This window comes from Sorghum bicolor, chromosome 2 (assembly GCF_000003195.3).
Source record: "Sorghum bicolor cultivar BTx623 chromosome 2, Sorghum_bicolor_NCBIv3, whole genome shotgun sequence".
NCBI classification, from domain to species: domain Eukaryota; kingdom Viridiplantae; phylum Streptophyta; class Magnoliopsida; order Poales; family Poaceae; genus Sorghum; species Sorghum bicolor.
This window is the reverse complement of record NC_012871.2, coordinates 45,437,140-45,452,121: the sequence shown is the minus strand read 5'-3', so window position 1 is coordinate 45,452,121 and position 14,982 is coordinate 45,437,140. Positions and strand designations below refer to the sequence as shown.

General features: G+C 47.1%; 1 protein-coding gene across 1 annotated transcript; it reads right to left on the bottom strand.

The window, feature by feature from the left end:
* Window positions 8,131-13,005, bottom strand: LOC8063471 (scyllo-inositol 2-dehydrogenase (NADP(+))). Its single transcript, XM_002459910.2, has 12 exons — window positions 12,821-13,005; window positions 12,492-12,632; window positions 11,530-11,578; window positions 11,289-11,306; window positions 11,085-11,200; window positions 10,887-11,000; window positions 10,186-10,236; window positions 9,826-9,914; window positions 9,688-9,748; window positions 9,483-9,560; window positions 8,868-8,975; window positions 8,131-8,487 (listed from the first exon to the last, which is right to left on the bottom strand). The coding sequence occupies exons 1-12, from the start codon at window positions 12,962-12,964 to the stop codon at window positions 8,362-8,364; spliced, it is 1,095 nt and encodes a 364-aa protein (XP_002459955.1). The 5' UTR covers window positions 12,965-13,005; the 3' UTR covers window positions 8,131-8,361.

Here is a 14,982-nt window from a genome sequence, read left to right as displayed (position 1 = left end):
CACACCTCGGAAAAATAAATCTGATAGAGGAAACATACCGCGTACGGTCTCCTCGAGGGCCGTGTTCTCGCCGACCAGCCTGGTGTTGGCCCCCTCGATCTCTTTGTTGGAGCGTGCCAGCTCGGTGTTGGCAATGCGGAGATCCTCGATCGCCTTGCCAGCCTGAGCAATGGCCCCACTCTTCTCCAGCAATTCTCCCTTCAGACGCTCGACGTCGTTAGAGAGACTGCGGGATCGAGCCCGCTCCGCCTCGAGATCTTCGAGGGCCTTCTTCTTGGCTTCCTCTGCGGCGCCCCTGGCGACCTCGCCGTTCACATGCTCCACCTTCATCTTTCGGAAGGACTCTCGGAGAGAGTCCAGGTCGGATTTAAGGAGGCCCTTCTCCTTGTCCAGATCCGCGATAACGCTCTTGTAGGACAGGGCCTCCTCCCGGGCTCTGGACGCGGCTTCCTCGACCGTAAGAGCCCGCTCCCGTAGCTGCATCTTCTCCTCCTCCGCCTTCTTCGAGGCCTCTCGGGCCTCAGCCAGGGCAGCCTCCCTCGCCTTCTTCTCCTCCTCGAGTGCTATGAGATCTTTGTAAGCTTTAAGGAGCTTTTCCTGCGACTCGAGGAGTTGATCCTTGAGGAGGGGGAGATGCTCCCAACCGCCCCTCGTGGCGTGTATGAAGCTGGACTTGATGCGGGAGGTCTCTTTCATATCCTGCGAATCAAGAGTCGGATGGATTAGAATACAGAAACCAGAAAGCACCATGAGGATTGGAGTTCGAGAAACACTTACGAAATAAGCCGGGCCGAGCCCGTTGTTGATAACGTCCGAGAGGAGCCCCACCACATGCTTCATCCAAAGGCGGAGCTCCTCGATGTGTTCCCACTTCTCCGCCTCCTTCCGATCGTCGAGGAAGATGTCGGGCTCAGACGGGTCGTGGGAGGCCCGGATACGGATGAGGTCGGGGCACCAGTGCTCCATCTCCCGGTCAGCCCGCGCCTTAACGCCGCGGATGAGGCCCTCGACGGTCTTGAGGGAGCCCCCATGGTGCAGGAACAGGTCGACGCGGCATGGGAACCGTCCGTCGTCGTCCACCGTCTTCCAGGTTCCATCCTTGGTCCCCGATGCCCCAATTTCATCCTCCTCGGAAGGAAAGCGGTCCTCCCACGCCCGACGTTCCCGGAGGAACCCTGGGGCGATCCCGTCCATGCCGTAAATTGTCCTCTTGATATCGGACTCGGGGTCGGGGGGCGTGCGCTTCAGGCAGGCGAGCGCCACCACTCCATCCGCTCGCCCCGGCTCTGCCCGGATCGCGGCAGGTGCCCCCGGGAGGAGCCACGCCGGGGTTGGGGGGCCGTACACCGGCAGGTCCTCCTCCTCGCCGAGCTCTTGCGGCTCCGGTGGCACTGGCTGGGCCGAACCTTGTGGTGGAGGCTCGAGCGGTCCTTCCTCTTAGCCCGCCTGCTGCTGCTGCAGTTGCTGCTGCGGTGGTTGCTGCTGCTGCTGCTGCGGTTGCTCCTGCGGTTGTTGCTGTTGCTGCTGCTGCTGTTGCTGTTGCTGCTGCTGCTGTTGTTGTTGCTGTTGCTGAGCCTCATGCTCCTACGCCTGCCGCGCCGCCTCGCGCTCCCGCTGCTCATCCTCCTCCCTCTTCTTCTTCTGCTCCTCGAGGGTGCGGAGGCCGGCGGGCCAGGGAGTCGATCCCGCGACGTTGGGGGTCGACGCTTCCTCCTCCATAGGGCGAGCGCCCCCAGACGCTTCGTTACCATCGGACGTATCGCTGATGGTGATGGGTTCCCCCTCGACCCCCAATCGAGGGGGCTCGGGGGCTCCCTCTGACGCTTGCGTCCGGGGCGCCTCATCACGAGTCGGCGACGACGGAGTAGGCGCGGGACGAGACGGAGCCCTCTCGACGCCGGCTGGAGGTTGGGAGCTGGAGGAGCCTACGAAACAAAGGGTAAGGGTCAGACGTTATGATAACCGACACAAGAATATCGCAACGCCCAGAAATAAACTACGAACCTGGTTCCTTGGAGGCGGCACCCGTTTTGAGCCTCTTTGCCATGGACGGTTGGGCCTGCTCAAGGGTCCGCTTTAACCTGAGAAAAGGTTGGCATATGAGGAAAGGTGGAAGAATGGGAAGACAAAAACCGCAACATCAAAAAGGCTTACCCCACAGGGAGAACGGCTCGCCTCCTGCCTCCCCGACCAGTGGGCCTCGAGCCATCCCGCGTCAGGGCTCCAAGCCCCTCGAGGGCAGGCGCTGGCTTAGGCGCGTCGGTCCCCGCCTGGCAGGCGCCGGGACTGGCGCTCCTACGGCCGGCATCTCCTTTCTCAGAGGCCGCGGCGCGACCACGAGTTAGTGGCCCCGACGCCTGGGGCCTAGCCAGACCGCTCTCCCTGGGCACCGGGGGAGGGCGCGGTGCGTCTTGGCCCGCCTTGGGCGCGGGAGGGGTGTCGGCCCGGGGGCGACGAGATCCGCTCGGACCCTCCTCTGGCGCCTCCGTCCGGGAGGCGTCGACGTCACCTCGAGGCGGGCCCTCGAGAATCCGATCGAGGCGCGACGCCATCCCCTCGGAGTCGTCGCTGTCCTCGTCGTCATCGTCATCATCGTTAGGAGATTCTTCCTCAGGCTCCCCCCTCTGCCTGGATTTGGCTCGACGCGCCTCTAATGCTTGGCGGTCGAGGTTCTTCTTCTTCTCCCCCTTCTTTGCAGAGTCCTTGGCAGACTTTAGCTTTTCGGCAGATTGGCGCCGTTTGTCACAATCGACCTCGTCCTCCTTTACCGGAGGCCTCGAGGACCGGACATCAATCCGACCCTGCCAAAACTAAGGTAGACTTAGAAAAAAGAGAGGGGAGAAAGGAAACCCAGAATCGAGGCTGCGCGCAAGAAGAAAGCGTACCAAATCGATCGAGCCTGCGTCAGGTCTCATGGGGAAGCCGTTAACGTGCTCCGGCTGAAAATCACCGGCAATTGCAGCCCTGACTCGGGCCGCGACTTCGTCGTCCGCCGGAGCCTCGTTGGACATCCGACACGCCTCGAGGTCCCGAGATGAGACGCCAGGGCCCATCTCGTCCATCCTCAACGGTCGAGACATCAAAGGGAGAACTCTCTGGTGATGGACGGCCGAGAGGACGAGAGCGGCGGTCAAACCCTCCTGGCGAAGCTTCTTCAGGGCGTCGAGGAGGGGGTCGAGCCGAGATTGATGAGCTTGGACGACGCTGTATGTCCAATCCGCTGGACGCTCCATGATCAGACGGCCCGAGTAGGAAGGCAGGAGGTTGTCATCGTTCCGCAGGTAAAACCACTGGGAGTCCCAGCCGGCGTAGTTGGTCGATAACCCTACCGGGATGTACTCCCGCGGCCTGTCCGTCTTCCCCGTCTTCTGCACCAGATTGAGGCATCCCGCCCGCACGGGCTTCCTTACGCCCGTGGTTCCGGTGGGGGCATGGAAAAGCTCGCCCCTGTAGAGGTGGAGCCACAGCTCCCAGTGCGGCATCATCCCCAAGTAGCCCTCACACACGGCGGCGAAGACCGCCGCTACGGTGATGGCATTCGGAGAGAAGTGCTGGAGCTCCACCCCATAATGGAAGCAGAGGGCCCGCATGAAGCGGCTCGGGGGCGCGCCCAGACCGTGGCGGTGGAACTTGGCGAACGACACCACGTAGCCCTCGGGCGGCTGAGGCCCCCTGTGACTCGCCGGCGGCACGATCCACTCTGGCGACGATAGCGAGGTACGGCGGCGCAGCAGTCCCTCTTTCTCAAGCTCTAACAACCGGCGCTCCGTCATCGACGACGGGCGCCAGTCGTCGGCGGCGACGAGTCTTACAGGCATCTCGGCTGGAGGGACGGTAGATTCACTACAGCTCGAGGAGGCGTGTGCGCGTGAGACGGCGAGAAAGCAAAGGCAACGAGAGAATAAAAGCGAGAAGGCGGAAGGGAGAGGAACGGCGGCGACGCCACGACGTATTTATAGGCAGCGGTCCGCCAACAGACAGATCCGAGAAATAAGGTAACTCCCTCCCATAAATGCGCCGTCTAACGGTCCTTTCTCTCCTCACAGGCCGGACGCTCTGAATTCCTCGCCGATACAGTGTCGCAACGTCACTTACCTCAAAAGGTGCGCCCAACTGGCAGAAAGACGAACCGGCACGGCAGTTTCCTTACTTCGTAAGCCAAGGTATGCGCCCAGGATAGTCTCGAGAGGTCGATGGTTGGCCCGTCGAAAGGGTTCGACAGCCGATCTCGAGCACCAAGAGTCAGGGATCCCCAGCGAGTGGTCGAAAATCGAGGCCCGCCTCGAGGACTCGCTGGCGATGTCCAAGGTAGGGTCGAGACAGTCGAGAGGAATCCCCCCGAAGGGAGGCATCGAGCCGCTGGACTCTATCGAATGAGACCGGTATCCCCGACCACGTCGACCCTGCTTTATGAGGACGCCTCCGGGCTACAGCTGACCCCCTCGAACTAGGAACTCAATCTAGGGTGGAAGACGCTCGCTCTATCGAGAGTACGTCGAAACCTCCACGCAAGGCAAAGCCGAACAGAACCTTCCACCACGAGTGTCGACAGCGTTTCTGCAAATTTGGCAAAATAACCCTCGAAGGAGTTAAATACTCCCTCGAGGGCTCGGGGGCTACCCCCGCGGGGTCGCTCGCGCGCCCCCGTGGAAGCTCGACCGTAAAAACGAAAGCCTCCACTCGAGCGCCAGCGCTCGAATGAAGACTCGGGGGCTACTGTCGAGGGTATCAACAAGGGGTACCCTCACCAATGCGTATAACGAGACCATCCGTACACACGCGCGGCCATCGACGGTCGCAGCCTCGAAGACGGAAATAGCGTCGAGCGAATCGGTCAGGGCTCGAGCGACAACTGCCGTCGAATACGGAAGCGGGCTCGAGCGAACCGAGAGGCGTCGAGCGCAAGGACACTGTTCGCCGCCTGACGCACGCACGAGAGCCAGGGCATTTAATGCACCTGACGCTTCCCCACCTAACACACGGGTCACGGGAGGCTTCTGTCCCATCGTTCTTTTTGCAGCCTTCCCACCGAACGACCCAGGGCGTGTCAGGACGCGGGAAACAAGGATGGAACGTCTAATCGGGACCCCCTCGAGACACCCAGGGTCAGCGCTCCAGACATCAACACCTCGTACGGCGTCCGACCCTCGACTTCACCAGGCTCCTTCCTGGAGACGAGTCGGGCATCGACTGACCACGCTGTAACCGCTCCGCCGGATTTGCCGCCGAGCCGTATAAGCGTGCGTCCGCCGAACCAATCCAAGACGGCGCGCAGAGCAGAATGTAGGGGCACGCGTGATCATCACCGGGCTATTAAGACAGGACGGCTCGAGGTCATGCCGGTACGGAAACCACGAGTAGGTCAGCGCTCCATGCTGCTATCGACTCCAATTCCTACACCTATACATGTACCCTAGGACCTTCCTTGGAACTATAAAAGGAGGGACTCAGGAATAGAACAGGAACACAACACAAGACCACGCTCATACGTACTAGAGCTCCACACTTCATACCACGCTTGTATTCGCCCCTGTACGAGCACTTAGGTGCAAGATAATACAAACTCTCTCCCCCCGCTGGACGTAGGGCCTTCTCTTGCCCGAACCAGGATAAATCTCTGTGTCTTCTTGCATCACCATCCGGGAAAGGGAGCACGCATACAAATTTACTCGTTGGTGTAACCCCCCGGGGGAAAACACCGACAAGATATGTCCATGTAACAGCCATCCTTCATGTCTGAAACAAATTAAAACACCGTCCACTACATTCTCATCAAGTAGTAAGACGACCCAAAGAAAATGAAGAGCTGCCCAAAACAAGTCAAATATGAAGAACTAGAATTGCATTGAGTTGCCGTGCTTAGACCTTTTCTTTACCCCTAAAAAAGAACAGTAAAGGAAACCAATATAGATCACAGAAAGTATGCACAAAATTAAAAAGAGAGGTTGATAAACAAAGCCGGGAGCAACAAGAAAAGAATATAGCTCCCAGACTGTAGCCAATTCAAGTAAAACATGCTGACTTGATCTATGCTGTTTTTTATCCATTGCAGAAGCAGGAGTACCAAGTCCTGGTCGTATAATGTTCCTCCCGGTTTTGTAAACCTTTTGCAACAGGCACATGTTCAAACCATTTAGTTGCTTATAGACCCCAGTTCATTATCTGGGGTTACAAATCCTACGGGGTTGTGCGTACGTACAGGTCTGGTCACGTCAAATAAATGTAAATGCTTGCTTCTTGGAGACCTTTCACTCCTCAATTTTAATCCCCTTTGACATTGTGACAGCAAAAGGGGTGCCTGAGAACGAAACATCCAAGACAGACTGCTTAGGCCTTGTTTAGTTCACCCCGAAAACCAAAAAATTTTCAAGATTTCTCGTCACACCAAATCTTATAGCACATGCATAAAGCATTAGATATAAACGAAAATAAAAACTAATTACACAGTTTGTCTGTAAATCACGAGATGAATCTTTTGAGCCTAGTTAGTCCATGATTAGATAATATTTGTCAAATAAAAACGAAAATGCTACAGTGCCGAAATCCAAAAAAAATCGGAACTAAACAAGGCCTTAGATACTATATAGTGTATCAGTACAACTCCAAGTTCCTCTCCATGACATATACAACCATGGAAATAAAACATGAAGTCAATCAGTAGTTCCATGTACTTGTTAAAGTAAACCTAGATGTCAATGTCTTTAGGGCCTCTACTTGCACCACTTGAGATTTGAGAAGCACACACAATATCTTTGTTGCTTCTAATCGTAATTCTTATCTTGATGTTACTTTACTATTATAACATAAACATGTGCAATGAACTCAAATGACAAGAAAGCAAGAAATGAAGTTGTCAACTAAACAGCTACAAAGATTAAGAAAGCATCACGATCAACTTAATCATGCATTATATGCTGTTTACAACGGTCACTAAAATATTTGCGTTCTGCAAATAATTCTCCTATTATTTTTCTGTCTACAAATTTAGTGTTGAGAATAGCATGCATGCATCAACTGTATTGTAGACACCGTAACTCGAACGCTGTCATGTGAAGTCAGAATCTCCAGTGAATTAAGTAGGTATTATGCATGCATCGACTGTCTACAAACTTGAAGGATGTCATAGGTATTACACATTTGATTAATTTTAAAAGCAAATACATAAAAAGCAGACTTTTAAACTTTTTCCAGAAGCTCACAAGAGACTATCAAGGCATCCTGTTTGCTGTTTTTTTAAGCACCCCAGCACTTCTTACTCATTAAGGTTGGAACCAGAGCCAAAGGAGCCAAATCAGACGTTTGTGCGAGGAGCGCTTCTCATACTGACTAGATGAGCTTATAAGCCGGAGTCATTGAGTCATACGGATGCTGAGCTGCGTTTTGTCACTCCCACATCTTGGCTTTGGCTCCAGCGAAAGAGCAATACCCCCGGAGCCTTGCCAAATATGCTCTAAAATGCTTCCATCTACAATATTCTAATTCACACTCTTGTACAATTATATTTGGTACCTCCTACGATGTATAACATGTTAATAGTTTATCTCCTAATATATGTACAAGTTTCAATTTCTTTTTTTAATTAATTAATCCTAAAATACAAGGAACATCAGCTCTCGCGATAGCTTCTATAACTTTTTTCTAGGACTAGAACTGTACCAAATCCATGAAAATCGTGATTTGAAAGCTTGGATACCATTTTAGTGCCAAGTCCTGACAGGTGGCCCTAGCGACTTCATCTCCCCATATAGGGGTGTTTGGGACTGCTTCACTCTACGTTTTTTTTAACTCCGCTCCACATTGTTTAGCCAAACCGTTTCAGTTTCACGCACTCTATCCGAGGAAAAGACAATGAAGTTATAAAATGGAGTTTATGGAGCTTAGTTTGTTGAGCAGTCCTAAACACTTCCATAACAGACCAATGACAGATTAGGCTGATAGAGCTCAGGTTAATTCTGTATGGTAGCAACCTTCAATTTCTCATGAACGCAAATGTTCGATATATAAATCACAGATCAGACGTCGATTGTCTCAAGACTTATTTCAGCTTGATTTTTCACAAAAAAAAAAGTAAGTCGCCTTTGCAGAGCTGCAGCCAAAAAAAAGGTAAACAAGGAACAAAAGATGCGGTTCTTATAAGGAAAGGAACATGATTTTTATTAGGTTAAATATACCTGGGCAAACATGGTAGATCTCAGTGAAAGAATGTTGATTCTATGAACCACTTTACCATTATATATATTTCATATATACCCTCGAACATAAATTTGGAACAATGCTCATTTTACTACTAAAAATCTATGATGTTCCAATGGACAAATTACCCTTGAAGAAACGTACTCTCCTTTTATGTGATTCAGACTGTTAGAATCTCTTCACTTGAACTGGGGCTCCTTGCTTCGCACTAGATTCCAACATGGCTTCTAGCACGGCAACATCACGAGCACCTTCGACATAAGAACTGCGGGGTTCAGCCTTGTGATCTCCATCCTGCATCACAATTTTTGTTTAGTACCAAACTTAAAAACCGGAATGGAGCAGTTTTTTTAAAAGATGGAATGAAGCAAAGTAAAGAATCAACTTTCTTGTGTCAATTCCAATTCATACAAACTAACAAGACGTTCTATACGAGGATAATTTTGAGTTAATTTCATATGCTAACAAGTGTTCAATAGCACCTGGACTCTCCTACACTTCAAACTTTATGTGGCAATATTATATTGCCTAAATGGAAGTATGGAACAACATCTGCAACTTAGGTAGATCATGGTTTCTTTTTCAAAAGAGGAAGTCCAAGGTATCACGATGAATGCTTCTTCATGAAAGGAGAGACTAAAATAATTTGAAATTGATTAACACAATAGCAGTACTTTGTCAGCCGCCAACATGTCATGGACAAATGTCTTCAGTTCTTCATTCACTCCACAGAACGGGTAAAATGTCTTCTGGCACTGCCCATTTTCACCAGAGAATAACACCTGCAAATGCATGAGGTGGTTCATAAATAAAGTATTTATGCACAATGTCACCACCCACGGCGAGATCGAACCACAGGCATGAGCTAATCACAGAGGAAATCGGAGGATAGGATCTCAATAGCGAGGAAGAACACCTTCCTGACCCGTTCGTGTTTCTAAATATTTTCTGTTCTCCCTTCTCTGTCTTTCCACACTCCTTTTATGGCTATCACTCAATACTCCTATGCAACATGATAGCCCAAAACCACAAGGCCTAAAGCCCATGATATCGAGGCCCATATATCCTGTGACACCAGGTACAACACACAAGTATATTTGTTTGAACAGAACTACTTGTAACAATCAATTTCATTAATAACACTGTCATACAGAACTATCATAATATGGTGAAAATAAAACAAAGAGGAAAAACCTTTATGGCAGTACTGTGCAACTGCATAAACAGTGCAGCAAAGATAGCAAGCATTAGCTCAAGTGATATATTCAGAAAAAAAATGGTCTTTTTACCTGGTAGCCATGTTTTCCACTATCAACTCCACGTTCTACCTGAATTGTTCCTTTTGTTCCATCAACCCGCCATAATATCTGTGTAATTACTAACGAACTGAGAAACACTAAGAGAGTATGTGACCAAAGATATATAAATTTGTTATATTAGATAGAATGGCATATGTGATTGCCATAAAGGATTTAGAATGGGATTCAGTTCAACCTTTGGCGATCTTGAATTGACTGCAAACACAAAGACACCAGCACATCCATTTTCCAGTTGGCTGCATAAAGTCATCAAACATCTGTCAGATATGAAAACAAATTGGTTCACGAATCACTTTCTATTTCGGAAACTTACAAAAGGGAACATATGTTATCTGGTGGCGGCAAAGTCATATCCACATGACGCGAGATAGATGATACACTTGTGATTTCTGAACCTACAAGCTGTTAGAGAAAGGGAATTAGTGAATGAATTTGTCATCTTAAATGGCACATCAATTCAGTAAGTAGAAACATTGATAAGCCAGTTGAGCAAAGGATATAACTATCAAAAAAGTTCCAAGGCGGCAAATCCGACCACTTCAACTTTCTATGTTGATGTGGGATGCCAAATTCAAAAAATTGATTACAGATATTAACTCAGCAATGTTGATGTGGGATGCCAGAACATGATCCATATTTTTTCAAACTTTGAAATATAACATGGAGAAATTACCATTCGTAGTCCTGCAATGAAGTGAACACCCATGTCCAGAATGAAACCACCCTGCAATGTAAAGTTATCAAAGTAAGGGCAAGGGCAGCATCTTGATTTAAAATACAATGAAACATTTCTATACTGCTCTGGGTGATACATCATTTGCAGAGGACAGCAGAAAATATTTGCAGGAGTATAGTTACTGAAAAGGGCATCTACAAAAGTGTTTGGATCTCTCAAAACTGCAGAACTCGAATGATCCAGCAGAAAGATTATTGTAATATAGCAAATGCCAACTGAGAACTAGAGAATTTAGTTAAATGTGACATACCATATGCTACCTGCACCTATTTTTAATTGAATTGTACTGTAAAATAGAAATTCGACGAGCAAACAGAGTAGTACAGTTTTATTGACTAGAAAGTTAAATTCACATTGAATAGAAAAGGTATGCAAATTATATTGCACTGTAATTCATAAGATGATAGTTTTGTAGGAAAAAGATGCCTTTCGGTTTGACAATCAAATACCTAATGTTTAGTAACATTAGCATATAGTTTGTATAACAAATGAACCTCACATGAGGTATTCCAGTAATCTGAAACTTAACTAGTCCTTACCCATTGTCTAGTTCACATATTTGTGCTGCAGCTTGGAATTTTAAATTTTATACCCAACCACAGGGGGGCGGGGGGGGGATGCACAGTAATGTTCCTTACCACAAAATTGCGTCTCCAGGTGCTATTGAAATATGGGTTCGAACTGTTCATTGACCCTTCGATGATAACTTGGATGTGCATCATATCCCCGATATCATTGATCAGCTTGCTTGACTGTAGATAAGAATAAACAGATTAGATGACCGACATAAATTAGTTAAACACTAACTGGGGTGTCCAAAAAAAATGCGACTGTACCTCAATAAAGGCAGGTTCAAATCTGTAGTTCTCTCCAACAGCCCAAATGGGTTTATGCGGGAACTGGTTTGGAAATGAGTTGTAGATTGACAGTGCAGTTTCTGCTTCTGTTGTTGCTAAAATTTTTATGACAATGCATATCAGATGTACCTTCTGTCCACTATAACGCTAATAAAAGATATAAAGAAAGCAAAATGTACTTACATCCAGAAGCAGGTTTCTCTTCATGCCACAGGAAAATATATCATGCAAACAGCAATAAACAAATTAGAACATTTGACAGAATTGGCTATTTACATTGAGCAGAAAAATGCAAACTAATAAGATAAAAAGAGAAAGAATTAGAGCCTTTTTTTGCTTAAGGATGAATTGGACTCCCCTTTCATTGCAGCTACTAAAGTACTGCAAATCATGTCATTAAGATCAATTTTGTATTTTTATTTACCTTGAATAACATGTTTTCCAGCCTTGAGCATCTTTAGGGAAAGCTCAACCTGCAGGTTTGGACAATACCGTAAGTGGGTAAGACTCTTGAAGACTCAACAGGTTGTTAGATTGACGTTATAATCCAACGTAGGATCCAGTGGCAGAGCCTGGGCATGAAAGGAGAGGGGAACAATATGATATGAAATGCAAGGAGAAGGGAGAAGGACAGCAGGTTAGTATTTCATTAGCAGTTAAAAAGTGGTGAAATGCATGGCCCACTTTGCCCCTCACTAAGCTCTGCCTCTGATAGTATCATTTCTTTGATCCAGAAGTGAAGTGGAATTAAGAAAGCAGTTAACATAAAATGATTTTTGGAACACTATCATTGGACAAATAGATATGACACGGAGAATTGCGCGAAATATTGAACAATTAGTTATTGAAAGAAATGGAGCACTGAAAACACAGCTGTAGTATGCTTGTGGATGATAAAAAAACAACAAGAAATTCCAGTTAGCATAAAATAGTACTCCCTTCATCCCAAATTATAAGTCATTCCAAGAAACTTGGACAGTCAAAACATCTCAAGTTTGACCAAATTTATATGATAAGATATTAACATTATGATATCAACTAAATACCATTAGATTCTTCATTAATTATATTTTCATAGTGATTTCACAAATCTTTTTAATTCTTTCTATAACTTTGGTCAAACTTGATATGCTTTGACTTCCAAGATTCTTGTAATGACTTATAATTTGGGATGGGAGGAGTAGTTATCTGGAACAGTGAGCAAAATTGTAAACCTTAATACTAGCTTTGTATGAAGAAATCTAAGGACAGAGGATACGACCACTGATAGTAAAATTTCAAAGTGCATTAAAAAAGTTTGTTGCTTGGCTTGATCATGTAATTGCGTAGTGAACTAGACAGTAATCCTTCATGCTATGTCAACTATTCGAAGTGGGAAACACCAACCTGGACTTGCCCAGCGAGAACAACAGCAACGCCCATGATTGAACTATCTCCCATGATCTCCTCCAGGCCCACATCACCCCATTTGCACTCAATATCGGGCGCGAAGTCACGAGCAAGCTCCGCGGCCGCCTTTGCAGATTCCTGAAGGAATGTGCAAAAATGGTCAGACACTACAATCCCACTTTGCAGTTGCAGCAATGCATCACGCACAGCGCCGAAGCAGGGAATGCAGACTGCCAGCATGTAGAGCAGTAGTTACAGCGATTTCCAATGCTTCATGCCGAGGGACTGATTGAACCGTGAATTTGTGGGGGGGAATGGGGACACACCTGGGTGCGGCTCCAGATGGCCTTGAGGACGACGAGGTGCGCGATCTCGCGGAGCCTTGGGATGTACTGCGTGCGCGCAAAGATGCCGGCGCCGATCACCGCGATCCTAGGAAGCTCCGCGCGGCCGTTGCCTTCCCCTGCCATGTTCTCCTCGGTTCTTGGTGCAGCAACACTGAATCAGATCTGACTCAAGCTTACTGAGATTTGCCTTTGCTGAATTTTCACCCCGAGGACCAACGCTGCCATGGAGACAATCGGACGGTTCAGATGTTCCGGACTATTGTAGTGGTTGTGTACGGATGAGCCAATGGTCCTAACAATCAAATTTTGAAAGGAATTGTTCCAACTTATCAGAGGTTAATTAATTTAAACATGAATTCAGCATATCACCCTCAAATAAGATGGACAACCAGGAGTCGTCAACAAGGTAATCATAATGTATTTACGTTGCTTTTTAGATGATAAACCCAAAGATTAGATACAATGGCTACCTTGAACAGTATTTTGCTACAAAACATCCTATCACTAGAATTACACACAACATACCAACAATTAATAAAAACATTTGAAATTGATAGAACGAAAATACAACGTTGGAAGACTTACTGAAACTGAAAGGGGTGATTTATTGACTATCACTCATGAAAGGTTGCAAGAAGCCCAAAACTATTATTAAAAGCACTAAAAAACAAAAGGGCACTGAGCGACGCTTCAACTCAGAGCTTGGGTATAGCTAAAACTCCCAGCCTGACAAGCCATAGCAATAGAAACCAATAACAAAACAAAATTATCTCCTAAATATTTTTGCGACATACACAGAATCATAGAAAGAATACACTTAAGGTCTTGTTTGGATGTAGTCATATTCACATCAATCCACATGTGTTGAGGTGGATTGGAGTAGAACTTGAACTAAATTTCACCCCAATCCACAACAACACACATGGATTAAAGTGAATACAGCAACATCCAAACAAGGCCTAATTGCTTACCGACGGAAATTGCCACCATCTAGCAAAATCCAGAGTGTTTGCCATGTATAAGTCTACTCAAGCAATTCCATGGACAATAGCTTAAACAACCGCCACTATTACCAATCATCCACGGAGGACATGCAGACCACAGCCAGAGAAAAAAAAAAAGATACTACTGCATTTGACTTTATAGAGGCACCCTCCGATTACTTATCAAATGGGCAAATCAACTGGATACATAAACTTCATGGGAGGATGCAACATTCATCAAAGATTGCAGATTGAGGACGAGCTGGTTCAGCAAACGAGCAGACATGTCATGGCCAACAAAACATAATTATCGAAGGAAAAAGGAATAAAGAAATGGTCAATTAGTTAAGGATCACGATATGAAAATAGGAGTAGTAAAATGGTTGGACTCTATTTAGAGAACCAATCTATTAGTTAGTAGGAATTCTAATATTATTTGACTCCTATCCACGAACCAATCTATTAATTGCCTTTGGAATAAATTTATAACCTCTATATACAAAGGCATATTATTAATGAAAAGAATAAGGAGTGTTTAGCATTAATTTCCTTGGGTCCCTTGACTTTTGGCTCCCTTCCTTTCCACCTTTCCTCTAGCTTAAGGAATGGGATCAGAGCAGTGATTAATAGCGTAGAGATGGTCTAGGCATATAAACTCCTATACCCTTACAGCTAGATTTGAGTTGAAAAGATTGGCCTATTAGAAGATGAGTCGTTGCTTGGTCGATCTGTTCAGAGTTCTGCGTAAGGAAGGTGAACGTGAAGATCAAGTAAGATCCTTATCGGTTAGAATATGGATTGATGTCCAACCATCTATGGCAATTATAACCGACTAAGATTAGTTTCCAGATTTGTAATCCTGCCTCCCGAACTATATAAGGTGGGGCACGGGACCCCCAGGAACACATTATATCTCATACCATCAATACAATCAGACGCAAGACGTAGGTATTACGCCCTCACAGCGTCCGAACCTGAATAAAATCCTTGTCTTTGTCTTGCGTCACCATCTAGTTCGTAGCTTGCGCACCTATCTATCGATAATCTACGACCTTGGGCATACCCCTAGCTATAGGTTGCTCTTGTTTGTTGCGTGCTCCACAAGTTCTAGAGTTAGGCTCTATTCGCTTCTTTTGTAAGGTGTACTTTTTCTATCAG